The sequence below is a fragment of the Nycticebus coucang genome, chromosome 9, assembly GCF_027406575.1.
Source record: "Nycticebus coucang isolate mNycCou1 chromosome 9, mNycCou1.pri, whole genome shotgun sequence".
Taxonomy (NCBI): domain Eukaryota; kingdom Metazoa; phylum Chordata; class Mammalia; order Primates; family Lorisidae; genus Nycticebus; species Nycticebus coucang.
In genome coordinates this window covers 92,461,649-92,485,696 of record NC_069788.1, presented here as the reverse complement: position 1 = coordinate 92,485,696, position 24,048 = coordinate 92,461,649, and the positions used below count along the sequence as shown (strand labels likewise).

Sequence of the window (24,048 nt, the reverse complement as noted above, 5' to 3'; positions counted from 1 at the left end):
CAGTTGGTATCCAGTGAGAACTAGACATGAAGGTTATGCTTGGGAAGATGTAAGAAGGAAAGTAAGGAAAGAATAAAAATACCTATAAGAATAAAAAAAGAGCTTCTGGACCAAGGGTTATCTTCATTGGGTACATGCAGGCTCATCTATGGTAACATGGGGAAAATTTGGGAACCTGGAAAAACACACCTCTAAGGGGAACATGCTGCATTGTTTTCTGCTTTAAGTAATGTTTCTGTTTTAGTTTACACTGATAAAACAAAATGTCATGAACTATTACTCCTCATAGTTCTGGAGGATGAGAAGTCCAAAATCAAGGTCCCAGCAGATTTGATTTGGGGTGAGGACCTACTTCCTCACAGACAGCTATCGTCTCAATTATAACCTCACCCGGTGGAAGGGGCAAGGGATCTCTTTGGGATCATTTTTGGTAAGGAAACTAATCCCTTAATGCTCTAATGTCCTAATTGCCCTAATGACTAAAGCCTTAATGACCTAATGACCTCTCAGAGGCCCCACCTTCTAATATCATCACTTTGGAGATTAAGATTTCAACAGATTTTAGGGGCACATAAACTCCAGTCCATTACAGTTTCCATCGGTTCCTTTATCAATATAAAAACCTAACTCTCAAAATTATGTTTATAGAATTCTTTCCATCAAACATATCACTAACCAATTTTGAAATAGTCATACCCCAAGGAGGTTAGGAATGATGAAACAAAGAATCCTGTAGAACAGGAGAAGCTCAAGAGATAGGAGAGAATGGACAAAACAAATGGATGAGATCCCATAAAAAACAGAGGGACTGGGCATGATGGCTGACACATTAGCACTCAAGAGAGGCTCAGGTGGGTGGATTGCTTGAAGCCAGGAGTTTGAGACCAGTCTGAACAAGAGTTACACCCTGTCTCTACAAAAAAATAGAAAAATTAGCCAGGTGTGGTGGCGTGCACCTATAGTCCCAGCTACTGAGGAGGCTGAGGAAGAAGGATTGCTTGAGCACAGGAGTTTAAGGTTGCAGTGAACTATGATCACACCACTGCATTCTGGCCCAGGCAACAGAATGAGATTCTGTCTCTAGAAAAAATGTAAAAAAGTAGAAAGGATGGATTTAGAATTCTTTTTTTTTTTTTAATTTTTTTATTAAATCATAAGTGTATACAATGATATGATTATGGGGCATCATACACTCACTTCATAAACCATTTGACACATTTTTATCCCAGTGGTTAACATAGCCTTTCCGGCGTTATCTCAGTTACTGTGCCAAAACATTTATATTCTACATTTACCAAGTTTCGCAAATACCCCTGTAATATGCACCACAGGTGTGATCCCACCGATTCCCCTCCCCCTGCCCACCCCCCCCTTTCCCACTTCCCCCTATTGTTAAGTTGTAGTTGGGTTATAGCTTTCATGTGAGAGTCCCAAATTAGTTTCATAGTAGGACTGTGTACATTGGATATTTTTTCTTCCATTCTTGGGATACTTTACTAAGAAGAATATGTTCCAGCTCCATCCATGTAAACATGAAAGAGGTAAAGTCTCCATCTTTCTTTAAGGCTGCATAGTATTCCATGGTATACATATACCACAATTTATTAATCCATTCGTGGATCGATGGGCACTTCGGCTTTTTCCATGACTTAGCTATTATGAATTGGGCTGCAATAAACATTCTGGTACAAATATCTTTGTTATGTTGTGATTTTTGGTCTTCTGGGTATATGCCCAGCAGAGGAATTACAGGATTGAATGGCAGATCTATTTTTAGATCTCTGAGTGTTCTCCATATATCCCTCCAAAAGGAATGTATTAATTTGCATTCCCACCAGCAGTGCAGAAGTGTTCCCTTTTCTCCGCATCCACGTCAACATCTCTGGTCTTGAGATTTTGTGATATAGGCTAGTCTCATTGGAGTTAGATGATATCTCAAAGTAGTTTTGATTTGCATTTCTCTGATGATTAAAGATGATGAGCATTTTTTCATATGTCTGAAGGCCGTGCGCCTGTCTTCTTCAGAGAAGTTTCTCTTCAAATCCCTTGCCCAGCCTGCGATGGGATCCCTTGTTTTTTTCTTGCTGATGAGTTTGAGTTCTCTGTGGATTCTGGTTATTAAACCTTTGTCAGAGTTATACCCTGCAAATATCTTCTCCCATTCTGAGGGCTGTCTGCTTGCTCTGCTTACTGTGTTCTTAGCTGTGCAGAAGCTTTTTAGTTTGATCAAGTCCCAGTAGTGTATTTTTGAAGCTGCTTCAATTGCCCGGGGGGTTCTCCTCATGAAATACTCACCCAGACCAATTTCTTCAAGGGTTTTCCCTGCATTCTCCTCTAGTATTTTTATAGTTTCATGTCTTAAGTTTAAATCTTTAATCCAATGAGAGTCTATCTTAGTTAATGGTGAAAGGTGTGGGTCTAATTTCAGTCTTCTGCAGGTTGCCAGCCAGTTCACCCAGCACCATTTGTTAAATAGGGAATCTTTTCCCCACTGAATGTTTTTAATTGGCTTGTCAAAAATCAAATAGCGGTAAGTAGCTGGATTCATCTCTTGGTTCTCTATTCTATTCCAGATATCTACTTCTCTGTTTTTGTGCCAATACCATGCTGTTTTGATCACTATCGATTTGTAGTAAAGTCTGAGGTCTGGTAGTGTGATTCCTCCTGTTTTGTTTTTATTTCTGAGTAATGTCTTGGCTATTCGAGGTTTTTTCTGATTCCATATAAAACGAAGTAATGTTTTTTCAAGATCTTTAAAATATGACAGTGGAGCTTTAATAGGGAGTGCGTTGAAAGTATATATTGCTTTGGGTAGTATGGACATTTTGATAATGTTGATTCTTCCTAGCCATGAGCATGGTATGTTTTTCCATTTGTTAACATTTTCAGCTATTTCTTTTCTTAGAGTTTCATAGTTCTCTTTATAGAGATCTTTCACGTCTTTTGTTAGGTAAATTCCCAAATATTTCATCTTCTTTGGCACTACTGTGAATGGGATAGAGTCCTTAACTGCTTTTTCAATTTGACTGTTGTTGGTGTATATAAAGGCTACCGATTTATGAATGTTGATTTTGTAACCTGAGACGCTGCTGTATTCCTTGATCACTTCTAGGAGTTTTGTAGTAGAGTCCCTAGTGTTTTCCAGATACACAATCATATCATCTGCGAAGAGCGAGAGTTTGATCTCTTCTGACCCTATACGGATACCCTTGATCGCCTTTTCTTCCCTAATTGCGGTGGCTAAAACTTCCATTACAATGTTGAAAAGCAATGGAGACAATGGGCAGCCTTGTCTGGTTCCTGATCTGAGTGGAAATGATTCCAATTTAACTCCATTCAATATGATATTGGCTGTGGGTTTGCTGTAGATAGCCTCTATCAGTTTAAGAAAAGTCCCTTCTAGACCAATTTTCTTGAGTGTTCTGATCATGAAGGGATGCTGGATATTATCAAAAGCTTTTTCTGCATCAATTGAGAGAATCATATGGTCTTTGTTTTTTAATTTGTTTATGTGCTGAATTACATTTATAGATTTACGTATATTGAACCAGCCTTGAGACCCTGGGATAAAACCAACTTGGTCATGATGTATAATTTGTTTGATGTGTTGCTGGATTCTGTTTGTTAGGATCTTGTTGAATATTTTTGCATCTATATTCATTAGTGATATTGGTCTATAATTTTCTTTTCTTGTTGGGTCTTTTCCTGGTTTGGGGATCAGGGTGATATTTGCTTCATAGAACGTGTTGGGTAGTCTTCCTTCTTTTTCTACATTTTGGAACAGGTTGAGTAATATAGGTACTAATTCCTCTTTAAAGGTTTGGTAGAATTCTGACGTGAAACCATCTGGTCCCGGGCTTTTCTTTTTAGGGAGGTTTTGTACAGTTGATGCTATTTCTGAACTTGATATGGGTCTGTTCAACATTTCCACTTGATTCTGGTTAAGTCTTGGAAGGTGGCGTGCTTCCAAGTATCGGTCTATTTCCTTCAGATTTTCATATTTCTGAGAATAAAGTTTCTTGTAATATTCATTAAGGATTTTTTGGATTTCTGATGAGTCTGTGGTTATTTTGTCTTTGTTGTTTCTGATTGATGATATTAGAGATTTTACTCTTTTTTTCCTGATTAGGTTGGCCAGAGGTTTATCTATTTTATTGACCTTTTCAAAAAACCAGCTTTTTGATTTATTGATCTGTTGTATTATTCTTTTGTTTTCAATTTCATTTAATTCTGCTCTAATTTTGGTTATTTCTTTTCTTCTACTGGGTTTGGGGTTGGAATGTTCTTCCTTTTCCAGTTGCGTGAGATGTCCCATTAAGTTGTTAACTTCCTCTCTTTCCGTTCTCTTGAGGGAGGCTTGCAGTGCTATAAATTTCCCTCTTAGAACTGCCTTTGCAGTGTCCCAGAGGTTCTGATAGCTTGTGTCTTCATTGTCATTTTGTTCCAAAAAATTGGTGATTTCTTTCTTAATCTCATCTCTGACCCAGCTATCATTCAGCATAAGGTTATTTAACTTCCATGTTTTTGTATGGGTATGCAGATTCCTGTTGTTACTCAATTCAAGTTTTATTCCATGATGGTCCGAGAAGATGCATGGAATAATTTCTATTCCTTTAAATTTACTGAGGTTAGACTTGTGACCTAAAATGTGATCAATTTTGGAGTAAGTTCCGTGGGCTGATGAGAAGTATGTGTATTCAGTTTTGTTGGGATGAAATGTTCTGTAGATGTCTGCTAAATCTAAATACTGGATGGTTAGGTTTAAATCTAAGATTTCTTTGCTCAGCTTCTTTCTGGAGGATCGATCCAACACTGCCAAGGGAGTGTTGAAATCTCCAACGATTATGGAGCTGGAGGAAATCAAGTTACTCATGTCTGTTAGAGTTTCTCTTATAAATTGAGGTGCATTCTGGTTGGGTGCATAGATATTAATAATTGAGATCTCGTCATATTGAGTATTACCCTTAACAAATATGAAGTGACCATTCTTGTCCTTCCTTACTTTTGATGGTTTAAAGCCTACTGTATCTGCAAATAAAATTGCAACACCTGCTTTTTTCTGATTACCATTTGCCTGAAATATGGATGACCATCCTTTCACCCTGAGTCTGTATTTGTCTTTTAAGTTGAGATGTGACTCTTGTATGCAACAAATATCTGGCTTAAGTTTTTGTATCCAGTCAGCTAACCTATGCCTCTTTAGAGGACAGTTTAAGCCATTCACATTGATGGAGAGTAAGGATAAGTCTGGTGGAGTTTTGGGTATCGAGTTTTTCAAAGGTCCAGTGGACATTTTTAATCCTTTCGCCAGTGTGGAAGTTGGAGTTTGATCCGAAGTTTCTGAGTGAGTTTACTTTTGTGGTATAGGATTGGGTTGGTCATTGTGGAGGATAGGTCTGAGAACATCCTGAAGAGCTGGTTTACTTATGGCAAATTTTTTCAACATATGAATGTCATTGAAGTAATTAATTTCTCCATCATAGATGAAACTCAGTTTAGCTGGATACAAGATCCTGGGTTGAAAGTTTTTTTGCTTTAGGAGATTAAAAGTTGATGACCAGCCTCTTCTTGCTTGAAAAGTTTCAGCAGAGAGATCTGCAGTTATTCTAATATTCTTACCTTTGTACGTTATAGTTTTCTTTCGCCGGGCTGCTTTGAGAATCTTCTCTTTCATGTTAACTTTAGTGAAGCTAATTATGATATGTCTGGGAGATGGCTTTTTGGGGTTGAATCGTGCTGGGGTTCTGAAGCTGTCTGCTATCTGAATTTCAGATTCTCTAGGCATGTCTGGAAAATTTTCTTTCATAATTTCATGTAGAAGGGCCTCTGTGCCCTTGGCTGCCACGTCATCAGCCTCCGAAATTCCTATAACCCTTATGTTATTTTTTTTCGAATTATCTGAGAGCTCTCTGAGTGAGTGATCCGTTTTTGCTCTCCATTTCTCTTCCTCTTTGAGAGATTGGGAGCGTTCGAAGACTTTATCTTCAATGTCAGAAATCCTTTCTTCTGCTTGCTCCATTCTGTTACTGAGGGATTCTACTGTATTTTTCATATCTTTGAGGGCTGTAAGTTCTTGTTTCAGTGTGTCTAAGTCTTTGGTGGTTTTGTCTTTAAATTCGTTAAATTCTTGAGACAGTTTTTGAATTTCTCCTCGAATTCCTAATTCCATTTTATTAATCTTGTCTGCAAACCAAATTCTGAATTCAACTTCTGACATCTCAGCCAGTTGTTTATGAATGGGATCTTCAATCACATCTGCCGTATCTTTTCTTGGGGGGGTTGATCTATTCTGGTTATTCATGTTACCAGAGTTTTTCCGCTGATTCCGCCCCATGGTTTACTCCCTTTGGTTTTTCCCCTGGGGTTTTATCGAGGGCCCGTACAGTGTTGTGGCCTGAGAAACTGGGGCCCTGTCTGGTGTGGTGGAGCAAAGTGGTTCTGTCTTGTTTTCAGCTGGTTTCTGTTCGATCCTATTGCAACTTCTACTCTGGCTTGAAGTCTCAGCTGTGTGAAAAAATCAGCAATTAAGTCACCCCGCCTGCCCACCTCTGGCCCCAGTTGGAAAAGGAGAATGAAACCTTCCTACAATCGCACACCCAGGGCACCACCTGAAAAGTCCTCAGTCTATTAGCCCAGTTCAAAAGGTCCGAATCAACTGTCTCAATCGGCACTTGTCTCAGGTGGAAGGGTTCAAGAGGTCTCTGGGAACTGGATCACAGGGGCCTGGTGACTCCTCTGAGACAGCTCACCCCAGTGCAGCGTGGAGTCAGGAGGAGCCACCCCGCAAACAGAGCAGTCTGGGAAGGTTGACGTCTCCTTCCCCACTTTGCCCCTCCGTCGGACCCAGCACTGGTATCTCTGCAGATGGCTAACCCAGTTGCCTGCAGTGAACAGACACTCCAGGGGTTTGCACCTGCCTGAATCGCGAGGAAGTCTGCCAGGCCCCCGCAGACTGCCACTATCTAGCAGGAGGAGATGGGGCCTGACATCTTTGAGTGTTTGATGCAGGTGATGGGAAGGAGGTGTTCACTCAGGCTTAGCCCCATCCCTGATGGATGCTGCTAACAGAACAGAACAGAACAGACAACTTTGTGAGGTTCTGTCTCTGTTCCTGTCGTCGCCTACAGGAGACGGGCTGTTTTGAGTTCAAACGTCTTTGCTGCTGGAGAATTGCGTCTGAACACCTCTCTGGGTCGGCCCCGCCCTGGAGGCTTCTGGGTTTGTGAGCCGTGACACCGGTGGCCTCCTCTGGTTGCCCAGGGAGACAGGGGGTGTGGCCTCAGAATATCCAGAAGTGAGCGTTCTGCCGTTAAAGAAAAAACGGCTGTTGATCTACCTCCAGGGAACTGCTGCTCTGGTGTGGGCACTCAGGCGACCCTTTTCTCCTCTGTCCCGCGCCCCAGAGTCAGCACTGAGCGGCCGCAGTTTGTGCTGGGTCCACACCCCTTAAGAGATCCCCCAAGAATCAGAACTCTTGGGGGATGGGCCCCCAGACCCGGATTGGGAGTGGGGCGGGGGGAAGCTAGAGTTTCATTCAGTTTCACGCAATACTACGGTCCGGGGAGGGCTCCTGCACTGCACCGCAGGGAAGTGCCGCCAAGGCTTGATTTTCCCTCAGCAGAGTGCCCTCTCCTCGCTCACGTATCCCAGAGTCAGCGCTGACCTGACGCAGCTCAGGCACTGTGCACTCCCCTCGAGAAATCACCCAAAGAGCCGAACTCCGGAGGGATAGGCCCTCAGACCCGAGTGAGAGTAGGGGTTCTCAGCTCTCAGCGGGGAGGCCAGAGTCTGATTCAGTCTTGGGCCCCGTATGCCCGGGGAGGGTTGCTGTACTGCACCGCAGGGAAGTGCCGCCAAGGCTTGATTCTCCCTCAGCAGAGTGCCCTCTCCTCGCTCACGTATCCCAGAGTCAGCGCTGACCTGACGCAGCTCAGGCACTGTGCACTCCCCTCGAGAAATCACCCAAGGAGCCGAACTCCTGGGGGATAGGCCCTCAGACCCCGAGTGAGAGTAGGGGTTCTCAGCTCTCAGCGGGGAGGCCAGAGTCTTATTCAGTCTTGGGCCCCGTATGCCCGGGGAGGGTTGGTGCACTGCACCGCAGGGAAGTGCCGCGAGGCGTGACTCCCCCTCAGCCCGGTGCCCTCTCCTCACTCGGCGCGCCTCAGAGTCAATGCTGACCAGTCGCAACTCGGGGACTGTCCACTCCCCTTGAGAAATCACCCAAGGATCCGAAGTCCTGGGGGACAGGCCTCCAGACCTCAGTGGGCGGGAGGGGAGCGCCGGGGATTCAGGGTTGCCGGCAAAGGATTCCCAAAGTTTTATTCAGCCCTATGTCCGGCAGGAGAACGCCACGGCACCCCAGTAGGGGAGGTAGGTCCAGTTTTTAGAAGGTCTCTCCCGTGGAGTGTAGTGGGAGGGCCTTTAATTTCTGCCCGCTTGTTCAATTGTGGGGCTCCAGAGCCGGTCTCATGGGGGAGGGGGACTCCCGTCCGCTTGGTGGTGGATTTTGTACCTTTTGTTTGCGTCCTTGTGATCACAACTTGCCTCAGCGGTGTTGATGTGCGTTCTTCAGCCTTCTCTCTTGGTGAGGCTCAAGTCCACCAGGATACTTACTAAATTCCTGTCCCTTAACTCTCCTTCTGGACGGGAGCCTTTGTTGAAAGCTGGCTTCAGTCCGCCATCTTGTCTCCCCGGATTTAGAATTCTTAAAGAAGGACTGGCTCTTTAACATGACAGAGAAGATGGATATGGATTAAAAACACATTTATGGATATGGTGGTAGGAAGTGGAAGAACACCTAATATTATCTTTGTGATTCATAAGAATAAGATTTACTAAGAGTAAAGAAGGGAGCAGGTGGATTAAATGTTAGAAGAGAGCACAAGGAAGCATTTTCAGTGAGTCAAGCTGACAAAACAAATGAAGTGTGATTGCTACGTAGGCAGTCAATGATCATGGATAATCATGCTAATGATCTGCTTGGTTTTGTGTGTTTCAAGTCAGGGATCTATCAAACCTTTCCTAATTCTTCAGCTCTATAATTTTAATAATATTAATAATAATAGATAAATAAAATAATATTTATAATTAATTTAATTCTTTATTTGAGCCTCTAAAGCAAGGTATCTATACCAAAGATCCTGTTTTTACTATAATCCTGCTTTATATTGCTTTATTTCCCTATAAAAATGTAGTATTTCTGTAAACAATAATGGATTAGTCTTCCTTGTATCCCTAAAAGCACCTAGTACAGTTCCTTGTATAAAGTATTATATATTTTTACGTTTGTTAAAAATATCATATAAAATTGCTAATTAAAAAATTGAGTTCTCTTAAGATCAAGAATCTACACATTAATCAAGAAAGATAAAATACATAGAAATTAAACTAAAAGACAATTTAGAACAAGGTCAACCAAATTTATTTCTGCTAAAATAAATTTAATCCTATTATGAAGAGCAATTATTTTAATCATACTCCCGCCTCAGAAACTAAAAATGGTGACCCAGAAACAAATCCCATAATATGAGTATATGAAAATCAATCTTGAATAAACATCAGTATCATTTTAATGGCACATCTCAGTGACTCAGTTCAGCAGGAATCAGATAACTATTAGCCATCTGAAAACACAGAACTTTCTTTCCAGAAATTGATTGCCATTATCAGATTATGGTTTAATGTTATTGCTTAATCATTGCTTTCAAAGATATTTTGTACAGATGAAATTTAAAAACCAATAAGTAATCAAGTTTAAAAAAAATTCACCCTAGAAATCACTAAAATTTAGGCAGCATTCATCTTCAGACAATTTGTTACCCACAAAATAAAATCCAATTTTGGAAAAGTTGTATTAATTCTGTTAGTATCTTTTTATATCCTAAATTTGTACTTCAAAATGGACATGGTACTTCATATGTGCTCACTTTCTTTTAACTCAATGTTTCAGCCAAAACTGCCAACATCTGAAATTTAATTTTGAATAAAAATGACAGCTTATTCTTCAAGAGAATATTAGAAATTGTCCTCATGGGGCGGCGCCTGTGGCTCAGTCGGTAAGGCGCCGGCCCCATATGCCGAGGGTGGCGGGTTCAAACCCAGCCCCGGCCAAAATGCAAAAAAAAACAGAAAATAGCCGGGCGTTGTGGCGGACACCTGTAGTCCCAGCTACTTGGGAGGCTGAGGCAAGAGAATCGCTTAAGCCCATGAGTTGGAGGTTACTGTGAGCTGTGTGAGGCCACGGCACTCTACCGAGGGCCATAAAGTGAGACTCTGTCTCTACAAAGAAAAAAAAAAAAAAAAGAAATTGTCCTCATAACTATCATAGACAGACATTTTATCTGATACTTTCCCCAGTATATCCAACCATCCATGGAAAGGAAATATCAATTTTTGAAATATTTATTATTGCCATGATATGAAAAGTTGAAATTTATTGAAAAATCCTTCATGAATAAGCAAATACTTGATTAAACAAACAATGAAATTTTTTGCTGGGAAATACAATTTCCACCTAGCTGTTGAGTACATTAGTATCAGATAAATTCACACAACTATATTCAAACAGAACAGGTTATTTTCAGATCATAATTACATAACAGATGTTCAAAATCCCACTGGTTCCTTCTTAACAGTCTGATAAGAGCTGGAACTGATATATTTCGCTGGTTATTTCTCTAGGAGTTCTGCTTTAAAAAGTCACACAAAATCAAATGAAAGCCAAATAATGGTGTTATATTTTGACATAGGCTGCAGGTATTTAATAGTATTCATCTGAAGTGTATTAAATATGCTATTAGGCATTAGCACGTGCAAACTAGCAGCTATTAATACGAATTCTTCCATGGTTTCCTCAGGTCACCCTGTATCATTTTGCTCCATTCTCCTTGTTACAAGTTGGTAAAGGTCAAGAAATGCCTAAGCAAACGTAGAGAGGAATTATTTTGGCATAGTATTTAAATATATGTATTTTTGAGACAGGGTCTCACTTTGTCCCCCTCGTAGAGTGCCAATGGCATCATAGCTCACAGCAACCTCAAACTTCTGGGCTCAAAGTGAATCTCTTGCCTCAGCCTCCCTGTTAGCTGGGAATACAGGTGTCTGCCACAACGCCCAGCTTTTTTTCAAATCCTATTTTGCAAGGATTACAGGTGTGAGCCACCATGCTTGGCCTAGTATTTCATTTTTTATAACCAGCTCCTAATGTGTTTCTCACCATATGAGTACCTAATAACAGAAGGTATATTTTTATTTATATTTCCATATAAATCTTCAAGGAAACGACCAGCATATCAGCTATGTACACTACCTGAAATAGGCTTAAGTAAACACTAATTAAAACATTCAGGATCTTAGTTGTATCAATACTTCTGTACCTAAATGGTCTTTTAAATGAAAATATTTCTTTTCTTTTTTTTATTGGTTGCAACATTTTTTAATAATAATACACAATTTGAGGCATCCTTAATGTCTATGAATAGAGGAATGGTTACATACAGTTCAGAGTACTCATTTACGGGATATAATGCACTCTATCAAGGAATGAGGTAGGAATATAGTGAATATGAATATTGTTGAGGAAAAACAGCAAGTTGTAGAACATTATGCATAAATTCATATATATATGCCCAAAATAAGATCAAATCATTTAAAGAATGGTGAACTAAATGCATTTTATTTCATAATCAGCAATTGCATTGTTATATTCTCAAAATAACTTCTGCATATCCCCACTGTTCCAGCACTTGAAACATTATCTGAACATCTCCTTTGAAATTGCCTTCAAATGGTCTATTATGTCAGATGTGAGGACTCTGATGGTGTCAGATCCTCTCCTTTCCATTTGTTTCAATCTGGAAAGTAGTCAGAAGTCCCTGCAGTGACAAGATGGTCATAAATTCACTTTGTTGTATTTTTATCTCCCTAAATTGCCAAGTGGTAAGTGAAGTGCTAAGCTGTAATCAGCCCAAAAGACAAACTTCTCAAAGAATGTTAACAGTATAGACCAATATGAATGACGCTCACAGTGCCCTGGAGTGTAACAACCACAAACACTTTTAAGTGCTCAGGAGAGAGCTCTCCAAATAAGTCTGCCCTCCAACACCCTCCCTCCCCTCATCTGTCAGTGGTGCCCCACTGACTGACCTCATATGCATGAGCCAACAACCAAAGCAAATAGACAACCTACCCGATGGGAAAGGATATTTGCATATTTTGAATCAGACAAAATCTTAATAACTAGGATCTATATAGAACTTCAATAAATCCACAAGAAAAAAACCAACAATCCCATACATCAATGGGGAAGAGAGATGAATAGAACCTTTTCTAAAGAAGACAAATGGCTAGTAAACACATGAAAAAATGCTCAACATCCCTAATTATTAGAGAAATGCAAATTAAAACCACCCTGAGATATCATCTAACCCCAGCGAGAATGGCCTGTATCACAAAATCTTAAAACTGCAGATGCTGGTGTGGATGTGGAGAGAAAGGAACACTTACACTGCTGGTGGGACTGCAAACTAATACAACCTTTTTGGAAGGAAGTATGGAGAAACCTCAAAGCACTCAAGCTAGACCTCCCATTTGATCCTGCAATCCCATTACTGGTCATCTATCCAGAAGGAAAAAAAAAATTATTATAAAATACTTACGCTAGGCTGTTTATTGCAGCCCTATTTACAATCGCTAAAATGTGGAAACAGCCTAAATGCCTTTCAACCCAGGAATGGATTAGCAAGCTGTGGTATATGGATACCATGGAATATTACTCAGCCATTTTAAAAAATGGAGATTTTGCAGCATTTGTACTAACCTGTCTGGAGGTACAACACATTATCCTTAGTGAAGCATCACAGGAATGGAGAAGTATGAATCATATGTATTCAACTTTGATATGAGGACAATTAATGAAAATACTTTCTTTTTATTATTTTTTTTTACCTAGGATTCTAAGAAACCAAGAAGTTGCAGCTTTTCATCAAATTACACATTATACACATATTGTAAGAATATTGAAAATTAAATAAAATAATTAAAAATGTAGTTAAATACATGACTACATATATTAAATTTAGTAACTGAAAACATTAACAGAACACAGAAAACTTCTGAAATTCTAAATTTTTTGAAAAGCCTGTTATTTATTACCTAAAAGCCAAAAAACATATTTACTTATTTAGTACCTATATTAAAACAGTTGCATTTGCAGAGGATTTTTTAGGGCAGTGAAGCTACTATATATTACAATGGGAGTTACATGTCATCATACATTTGTCAAAACCTACAGAATGCATAACACTAAGAGGCAACTCTAAACTATGAACTTTGGGTGATAATGATTTATAATTTATCACTGTCTTACCACTCTGCTGCAAAATGCTGATAATGTAGAAGGCTATTCATGTGTTGGGAGGAAGGTGGTACATAGAAAATTTCTGTACCTTCTTAATTTTGCTGTGAACCTAAAACTGCTCTATAAAATAAAATCTGGAAAAAAAAAATGAAATCTGGATTTTTTTTTTTAAAGAAAAAACAACTTTAAAAAATTGTATTTGTGGGTGGCACCTGTGGCTCAGTGAGCAGGGCGCTAGCCCCATATATTGAGGGTGGCGGGTTCAAACCCGGCCCTGGCAGAACTGCAACAAAAAAATAGCCTGGTGTTGTGGTGGGCGCCTGTATTCCCAGCTACTCGGGAGGCTGAGGCAAGATAATCACCTAAACCCAGGAGATGGAGGTTGCTGTGAGCTGTGATGCCACAGGACTCTACTGAGGGCAATAAAATGAGATTGTTTCTACAAAAAAAAAAAAAAAGTATTTGTCTTGAAGGTTCAAAACATTACCATATAAGCTGATTCCTCTTAAAAGTCCATGTGAGTACTGAGCAATATGCCATTTTAACAAATCTAAAACAAAAATATTTCAAAATGTTCAGTGGGAGAAATACTTGTCAACTCCACTGGTATCATAAAATCTAGGCAATAGAAGCAAAGGAGATGTAAAATATTTACATGTACATTTCATAGCTTGAGGAAATGGTACTCAGGAAAAGGAGTATTGTTTATTTGGGAAAATTTTGATGAGATACATTGAATATAGGAACTGGAATGAAGAGAGAATGCTTATGTTATAGCAAGGTATAATATATACTTCAGTCCTAAAATATCACTGTCTATCTCTTAGCATGTGTGGGACAAAGTAAGAAAGAATAGAAAAATGAAAGACCAAGAACATAGAGTACTCTCTCTACTTAACTAGCAAAAATAAAGTCAGATTTTCCAAGATCAGGGATAGCGCCATTTGTTTCTCCAAAAAGCTGTTCTTTCTAACCAGAGCTCTTAGGGCCAACTAAGCTGAAAATTGTCTCCATATACTGAGTTCTAATAAGTACCTGAACAAAAAGCTGCAATAGAAAGTATTTATTTGTTACACAGTATTCTCAGGTATGGTTATGTGGGAAAATACTAAAACACTGTGGATTATAGAACAAATAGTTCAATAATTTAACAAAACTAAAAACAAGGAAGTGATTACCATAAATTATTGAATTTGCTATTTAAACTCATTTAATTCTACTAATTAGGATGGACCATATGAATGATACTTTTATTTCAACTCCAAATAAAACAAAAACTAAAATATTTGAGGGAACAAAACAGCAAAATACATAAGTTCTGGGTTTCTAATTAGCCTTCAACTTTCTGGTGTTTTCATTTATTCCTGACAAATGTAGTTTTCTACTTCTTAAGTTTCTTGGAGATAAATAGCTTATAAAGTTGCAATGTGATTGAGGTCCTATGGATAAGAAATTATAAATACAAGGTCCAAACTTTCCCCAAATACAGAAAATAGTTGAAATGGTTCAATTCAGTTTTGCTGAGAGAAAAAAATATATAGCAAGAGGTAAACAGAGGAACCAAGATCTAATCAATAATGTCTAGCACTGAAGTAGTGGTAAAGTCTTTCAAATATCTAATAGCATTAACAGATTTGATAGAGCTTTGAATATCTAGGTAAAGTTTAAAAAACAAAAGCAAAAACATAACAAAGAAAGAAGTATCTATGGTTGATATTCACATAGACTTTGTAATTTATTTAGTTACCCTAATAATATTACCTTCTTACTATCTGTTTTGGTAGGTTTAAAACATTTCCTTCATGGGCGGTGCCTGTGGCTCAGTGAGCAGGGCGCCGGCCCATATGCCGAGGGTGGCGGGTTCAAACCCAGCCCCAGGCAAACTGCAACAAAAAAATAGCTGGGCGTTGTGGCGGGTGCCTGTAGTCCCAGCTGCTGGGGATGCTGAGGCAAGAGAATCACGTAAGCCTAAGAGTTAGAGGTTGCTGTGAGCCGTGTGACGCCACGGCACTCTACCCCAGGGCGGTACAGTGAGACTCTGTCTCTACAAAAAAAAAAACAAAACATTTCCTTCATTTTGAGTATCTGATAAAATTCATTATGTTTTCCATCAAGTTTAGTTTTCTATCAGATCCACCCATATACTGTAATTATGATCTCCAATAAAATTTTAAAATGCATTGATTTCTCTCTTCTCATTAGTAACAAATTGAAATCATAGGTCTTCGAAAAGACTGTCAAGTTCTTCATCAAATTCATGTGTGCAGGTCTCAAGATGGATTTAATTTGTGCCACTTGATAACAACCTTTTCTGGATTTATAATTGTCTCTTTCCACTGGTTCGACGCTTCAATGCTATTACTGTCTTCACTTACCCAAATCTGTAAAGGAACAGTACAATCATTTAACTTAATACAATAATGATAATTGAATTCAAACAGTTAATTATTCCTATTGATAAAAGACATCTGAAAGTTTGAATTACATATTTTCAATTAAATCTTTCCTTTTTTCCAAGTAAGTTTAGTTTCTCTATTTCACACTTCAATGTTAAAACATTTAACCTGTTTAGTCATTCTAAGATTATTTTATATGATCCAATTAAATTAAAAAATTCTGGCTAAGATATTATAAAATCATTTCCCCTGGAAGAGTTATTAGTATCCTTTCCTACTCAAAACAAAGAACTCAACTTAAAACTGATCCCAACCACTCAAAAACATCTTTGTGAAGATTAACCGGACTGAAGTTAATAATGCCTTAGATTAGTAAGGAATATACATTTTAAAGCACCTTTTACATTAAATAAACCATAATCTTTTGGGGGGTTTTTTGACACAGAGTCTAGTACTATGTCATCCTCGGCAGAGTGCCATGGCATCACAGCTCACAGCAACCTCAAACTCTTGGGCTTACGCGATTCACTTGCCTCAGCCTCCCAAGTAGCTGGGAGACATCTGGCACCCCCAACAATGCCCGGCTATTTTTTGTTTTGGTTTGGTTTTTGTTATAGTTATCATTGTTGTTTAGCAGACCTGGGTCAGGTTCAAACCCGCCAGCCCCAGTATATGTGGCTGGTGCCCGAATCCTGGGCTATGGGCGCAGAGCCATAAACTATAATCTTAATTCAAATCTAATAAAAAGTCACTCTTGATCAACTGTAAGTAATTTCAGGGTGTCTACCACTTATGTAATACCAAATGTGAATAAATTTGGGAAAACTGTGTGTGTGTGTAATATAAAATGCTAATGTAAGGTATCATAAGGTTACACATTATGAAGGTAAGGAGGACAAGAAAACAAAAAACCTGACTTCTCACCTCAGCTTTTGCACTAACAAATGCTGTTACCTTGGAGTTAACTTCTCAGAGACTCATATTTTAATACTTTTAAGTAAAGAGATTGGAGAAGGTCATTGATTTTTAAACTTTTTCCTTTTCTTTCTTGGTTTGACCACCTTCACTTCAAATGAAATCTTACAAAGAACCCCGATATATAAGAGACATTAGAGCATTGGTTGATACAGGGTTAGGAGAACGTGAATCCACATTTGGTTATCCCATCATGGTGACTAAGGCTACTACGTGCATAGATAAACCATGAGGAATAGATGACCAGCAAGAATCTTTCCAAAATTACTATTCTAACTGGAATCTCAACCAAGAAATACAACTACCATAAAAGTTATCCTGAAAGTGGTCTCTCACGTAAATTTCCTACTTTATTTATATATGATAGTTGAGGTTTAATAATATAGGAAAACTTTAACTGAACTGAATTCATAGGCCTCATGGCTATCAAAACTATGCGAGTTATATTCCTGAGTTCAAACTCTAATGAAAAAAAAAATAACAAAATTACAACATTTTAAATTGGTATTTTAGGTAAAATATATGGAGTAGTGTGTCAAGGGGTTGATAACAGTCTGAAAATTTGTATGTAATTTGAAGATTTCATGTAGACTGTTAACATCTTTGTTGTCAGGTGGTAGCTTTGAAAACTAAGAATATATATATAATTAAGATAAAAGATAATGGACAGCTACCACTAATTCATTCAGAGTAAGGAAAGAAAACACAAAAGGAAACAAATTATGTTGTCTTATACAAACTGTACAAAGATTTTTTAAATAGATGATCCAGACACCAGTATTGACTATCTTTTAGCCACTGCTAAAATTGATGTTTTCTAGAAATTCAAATGTAATGTAACTAAGTTTACAGTATATAAAAGTATCCCCATTAAACACTGAATTGAAGATGAAAGTAAATATGATATCCAAAGACTTTAGAAATTTGACTTTAAATACTTAATGTTCCCACATTCTACAAGGAACAAGTCAGTAGTACTGAGAAACTGATCTTTCTTACAGTTTTAAATGTCAAAAAGCTCAAAAAAGACATATGTAAAGACAAACCTGATTACTCAAAAATTCCAACTATTTGCAGAACAAAAAGTCTGACAAGATTTGATTTCTGTGGCAACACTGAATTTTGCTTTGTGATGATAAAGAATTTTATTCTATTTAACTTCAAAATTATTCTATATTCCCATTATCAACCAATTGTTTAAATGCATAGAAAAATACAAGGAAGAAAGTCAATATAAAAACTACTAACCTGGCCCACAAAGTGTTTTCTTCTTACAGAGCTTCGACTATAAAGCTTAATGAGGAAAACAATTTCCTTTTCATTCTGTATAAGTGGAAAAATCATAGTTTCTCCCCACTTTACTCTTCCATTGGAGGCCTTTAGCAAGCGTGTCTTCTTCTTATAAATCAACTCTCCAGAGCTAAACATTGCCACCTTCACAAAAAAACCTAAAAAAATGAGAGATTTGATTTACAAAATTATATTCAAGATACGACATAAAGGTATATTATCTGTATATTATGTTTATGGTAAAAATACAAATAAGTCACTTTCAAAGGTTTGATGAGCTATTGTCATACAGAAAATATCTGTAGACAATAACTTTTACCAAACCTTACAAATAACTATAGTAACGTTAAATGTAGGCATAAATAATAATAAGCAGTTAAGGAGTAAACATTAAGAAGAATTACACTAAACAGAGGCACCAGCTCTTTGGACAGCTGGAAGTATTTATTTCACAATATTATACAGATAAAATTCTCAGGTAAAAGTCTCAAGCAAAGAATTTTACCTGAGACTCTAGAACAGTGGTTCTCCACTGTTCTCCACCTTCCTAATACTTTCATTGCTACTTAATTTTATGGTTGGGGGTCACCACAACATGAGGAACTGTATTAAAGGGTTGTGGCATTAGGAAGGTCCAGAACCACTGCCCACTAGAAAAAACTGATTCTTTAAATAAATTTGAGACGCAGAGCTCCCAGTAATGGTAGAAGTGCTTGTATGAACTCTTTCCATAAATAATAATTATAAACTTTTACAATAACTAAGAAAATGCCATGAAGGCTATGTTGAACAGTTTGATGAGAATATTTCAGATTGTATATGAAACCAGCACATTGTACCCCTTGATTACACTAATGTACACAGCTATGATTTAACAATTAAAAAATAATAATAATTATAAACTTTAAAAAAATATTAAAAACACACTAAAGACTGGCCACAAACAAAGAAACTGGAGGGGAGGCAAATCTTAAAAGACAGAAACTTCGGCCGGGCACAGTGGTTCATGCCTATAACCCTGGCACTTTGGGAGACCAAGACAGGTGGATCACTAAAGGCCTGGAATTCAAGACAAACCTGGGAAACAGATAGACCCTATCTCTACAAAACGTAAGTTCGCTGAATGTGGTGACATGTACTTGTAGTCCTAGCTACACAGGACGCTGAAGCAGGAGATCACCTCTAGGAGTTGGGTGTTACACTGAGCTATGATCACACCAGTCCACCGTAGATGCCAGTGAGACTCTATCTCAAAAAAAAAGCTGGGAACTTCATTGAGTAAAATTCAGGTTGATACAGCTTTTCACCTAAGTACCCTATCTGACTGACACACAATGCCTACAGCTCAAGCAGAAAGAGCAGTTTGACTAATCTGAGGTGACAGAGCTGGGGCTGCCAGGACAACAAGAAAGTGAGAAGAGAACTCCCAGAAACTAGGGTGTCACAAAGTGAGGAGCTATAACCTTGCCGTTAGACTTATGAAATGAAGACCACAGTAATCCTGATAAACTATTTTAATTGAGGTGGGCCACCTGTTAATACAATAAATTGCATCTGTAGATTTCTACTGTTGTCTTTGTTACCTAGAATTAACTATAACTAGTCCTGGTTACTTATTCCAAGTTGAATTTTATTTGCTTATTTCTATTTTAGGATTTTTCCATCTTTCTACATAAGTGATGTTAGTCTATAGTCACTTTTATTGTGTGCTATCCATTCTGTTTTGATATCAAGAATATGCTAACCTCACAAAATTATTTTTTTCATGTTTTCTTTTATGCTTTAGAATAGCTTAAATAGAATACAAATTATACATTCCTTGAAAGTTTGGTAGAATCTGCCAGTAAAATTACGTTTTAATTACGTTCTAATTAGAAGTACTTTAATTAGAAGTCATAATCATTCTTTTATTCAGATTTCTTCATCTTCTTGAATTTCTTACAAAATTATTTATTTTACATAGACATTCAAATGAACTGGTACAGTTATATATAAGTACTATCTGATATATTATAGAATCTCTTCTGAATTTGTGATTATATACTCTTCCCTATTCAAAATACCATTCATATTTTCTCTATTTTTTCCTTGATCTAACCTGCTATCCATTTGTCTATTTTAATAATTCTTTCAAAAAAAGTTTTTGATTTTATTGTCTTTTGTTATTGTTTCCGTATTTATCAATTTCAACTTCAGCTTTATTATCTTAATTCCACTTTCCTTATGCTGTTATTTTTCTAACTTCTTGAATTGAACACTGTTTCATCTTTAGTCTTTCTAGTTACAGTGAAAATCCATTGCTTTTGCCTGCTACCAGATAGTTTCTTTCTTTTAATATGAAAAAGGGGCATTTCTTCTTCACTCTTAGCCCTTTAAGTAGGACTGACCTCAAACCTGCAGCTCTATGATTGGCCAAGTGAGCCAGGTCTAGACAATCAAACTGCTGGTTATGTTTAAAAATACAGGTAGACAAAAGTGTTTCCAGGTTTGTTTTTGATATTTGGGGTTTTTTACAATTAAGTTTCTAGTTAGCAGACCATACAATTGAGGGCATAGGCCTAGACAAAGGATAAATTATTTAGGCTGATAAAACATATGAGAATCCGGCGGCACCTGTGGCTCAGTAGGTAAGGTGCCGGCCCCATATGCCGAGGGTGGCGGGTTCAAACCCGGCCCCGGTCAAACTGCAACAAAAAAAAATAGCCGGGCGTTGCGGGCGCCTGTAGTCCCAGCTACTCGGGAGGCTGAGGCAAGAGAATTGCTTAAGCCCAGGAGTTGGAGGTTGCTGTGAGATGTGTGATGCCATGGCACTCTACCGAGGGCCATAAAGTGAAACTCTGTCTACAAAAAAAAAAAAAAATATGAGAATCCTCTAGACATTCAACCTGTATGAACTGATGAGCTAAATAAAAAACAGTATCAAATTCAGAGAAGTCACAATTAGCGAAGAATTGAGAGACCAATAGATTAAGCTAAAATGGCTAACATTTGAATCTGATAAAATAATTTTAAAAGTAAATATTTACATTAAATGATAAAAGTAACTAAGATATTAATCTCCATTTCAAGAAATATAGGAAAAAACTTTCTATTACTAATATTTTCTGAAGATTTCACTTTGACCCACTGATATACTTACTCAAAGTCAGAGGTGTTGAAGAGATTGGAAGGTACTGAGCCTCAAGAATTTGTAACTGAATCCTGCTATTTACTGCCTGAAAACAAGTCCCCAATTCAAGTTCTGCATGGCAAACCTGCATATCCAAAAAAGTGTTGTTTGGTAAGTAATTTTGGAATATTTCAAAAATTCAAAAGTAAAAAGCTGTTAGAAAATTTGAAAGCTTTCTAATGACACTCAAAGTCTTAAGTTATAAGAGAAAGTTGAGATGATAAATGTCATAGTATTTTTTTTTTATTAAATCATAGCTGTGTACATTAATGCGATCATGGGGCACCACACACTGGTTTTATAGACCATTTGACATATTTTCATCACACTATTTAACATAGCCTTCCTGGCATTTTCTTAGTTATTGTGTTAAGACATTTATATTCTATATTTACCAAGTTTCACATGCACCCTTGTAAGATGCATTGTATTTTTTAAATATAAGGTATTCACTTCCATGGATTATGAAAATACACATTATGCCAATGTACTGGACCTTCAAAATTAGTCACCCCAAAAGAAAATTCAAATTAAAACCAGATTAAATTCATGAACAGTATTACTGAAAAAAAAAACAATGAAATTAACACAAAGAACACACTATCAAAAGAATTAAATGTAGTCAACTTAGTTATTAAGAACAATGAAATATTATAAAAACATTATATATGAGAATCGTTATTTTATCTAATTATAGAAATCAGAGACTGATATGGTGGCTTATACCTATACTCCTAGCACTCTGGGAGACTGAAGTAGGAGGACTGCTTGCGCTCAAGAGTTCAAGACCAGCCCGAGGAAGAGTGAGATCCCATCTCTACTAAACATAGGTATGGTGGTACATGCCTGTAGTCCCAGCTACTTGGGAGGTTGAGACAGGAGGACCACTTGAGCCTAGGAGTTTGAGATTGCAGTGAGCTATGATCACGCCACTGTACTCTAGCTGGGGCAACAAAGTGAAATATTCTTTCTCCAAAAAAAGGAAAAGGAGGGAAGGGAGGGAAGGGAGGAAAGGAAGGAAGGAAAGGAAGGAAAAGAGGGAAAAGAAAAGAAAGAAATCAGAGAGAGTAGATGCTATCAAAATCAGAAGACAAAGGATTACTACAATAAACAGAGTTGTGGGTTATGGAGTGAATTACTGTGCTGAATGAAAGCAAGCCAGAGAAAGCTGGCAAAAAAGAAACTAGTCAAAGTGATGAAACAGTAAATAAGGAAAAGGTCAAAGAAAACCTGAGGCAAATATTAAAAGGAGAGAGATTAAGAGAGAAGGGAAAATTAAAATGTGCTCTGCAGTACTGCTGACCAACAGCAGAAACTTAGCAGTCTGTGAAATACAACACAAGCCAGACTACTTACGTAGATTCCAAGGTCCTTGGATTGAAACATAAAAGAGAAATATAAAAGTTGCCCAAACACAAAAACATTACTGTTCACATGTTGAAAAGACTAAGAATGCAAAAAGAACATAAACGTTTATAGACCCTACCAGGGCTCAGCACAGATGCAAAGTTTTTGCTAGTACTGATTCCAATAAAGTTACAGAACTAAACAACCATAGTTGCCCAGTATTCCCCACTAAATGCCTCATGGCTCATTGAGAAAAATAAAGAAAAGACAAACACCTGTCAAATAAATAATATTGACTGAAGTTTGAGCATTTTCTTAAAACAGGGTTCTGTGTTGTTTTTTTTTGGGGGGGGGGCGTTTTGAGACAGAGTATCACTATGTTGCCTTTGGTAGAGTGCCGTCTTGCCTCAGTCCCTGTAGCTGGGACTACAGGCACCGGCAACAGGCACCCGCAACAATGCCCACCTATTTCTTTTTGTTGTTGTTGCAGTTGTCATTGTTGTTTAGGAGGCCTGGGCCGGGTTCGAACCCACCAGCCCTGATGTATGTGGCAGGCACTCTAACCATTGAGCTACAGGCACTGAGCCAAGGTTCTGTGTTTTAAAATTGGTCATGCATAAGAAATGATGAGATGGACAATGAAAAGTTAATTGCTTAACAAGTATAAACTCAATGATTGAGGTTAATTCTCCCTTGAAAGAGTCTAAAATGAAGACAAAATTTGTTATTGGTAACAATGCAGATTTCGAATGCTTTTGATTTTAATCAAATAAGAATGTATTAAAAACTTTTCACATGAACTAATTTTCTTGAACTAATTTGGTAGCCATATATAAAATAAAACCTTTGCTAATTAAAAAGAAATATTACTATCCTTGGCAATTTAAAAAATACATTTTAAAAGATAGAGTCCTGGCTGCCATGGTGGCTCATGCCTATAATCCTAGCACTCTGGGAGGCTAAAGCAGGTGATTGCTTCATCTCAGGAGATTGCGACCAAGAACAAGAACCCATCTCTACTAAAAGAAAATAAAAAACTAGACAGATATTGTGGTAGGCGTCTGTAGTCCCAGGTACTTGGGAGGCTGAGGCAAGAGGATTGCTTGCACCCAAAAGACTGAGGTTGCTGTTAGCTCTGATGATACCACAGTACTCTACCCAGGGTGATAGAGTGAGACTGGCTCAAAAACAAAAAATAAAAAAAAGCCAGAGTCCTAACCAATATAGTAAGAACACATCTCTTTTAAAAAGGGGAGGAATTAATTAGTCAAGCGTGATGACATGAGCCTGTATAGTCCCAGCAACTAGGAGGCTGAGTCAGGAGGATACAAGGAGTTTGAGGCTGCAGTAACCTATGATGTGATGATGCCATTGCCCTCTAGTTAGGACAACAGATTGAGACCTTGCTTCACAAAAAAAAAAAAAAAAAGATACAGTCACTTATTGTTTATAAAACACAAAATTGTGATTAAAATTTTTTAATCAAGACTGGCGCCCGTAGCACAGTGGTTACG

General features: G+C 37.9%; 1 protein-coding gene across 1 annotated transcript in view; it reads right to left on the bottom strand.

Annotated features, from left to right (window-relative positions):
• Positions 1-10,363: 10,363 nt before the first annotated feature.
• Positions 10,364-24,048, bottom strand: part of TC2N (tandem C2 domains, nuclear) — a 69,182-nt gene continuing 55,497 nt past the window's right edge. The window contains exons 11-13 of the mRNA XM_053601223.1: positions 21,158-21,272; positions 17,977-18,176; positions 10,364-15,738 (exon numbers count right to left, since the gene is read on the bottom strand). Of these exons, the coding sequence (XP_053457198.1) occupies positions 15,628-15,738; positions 17,977-18,176; positions 21,158-21,272 (426 nt within the window). The 3' untranslated portion in view covers positions 10,364-15,627. The remainder of the gene's footprint in view (positions 15,739-17,976; positions 18,177-21,157; positions 21,273-24,048) is intronic.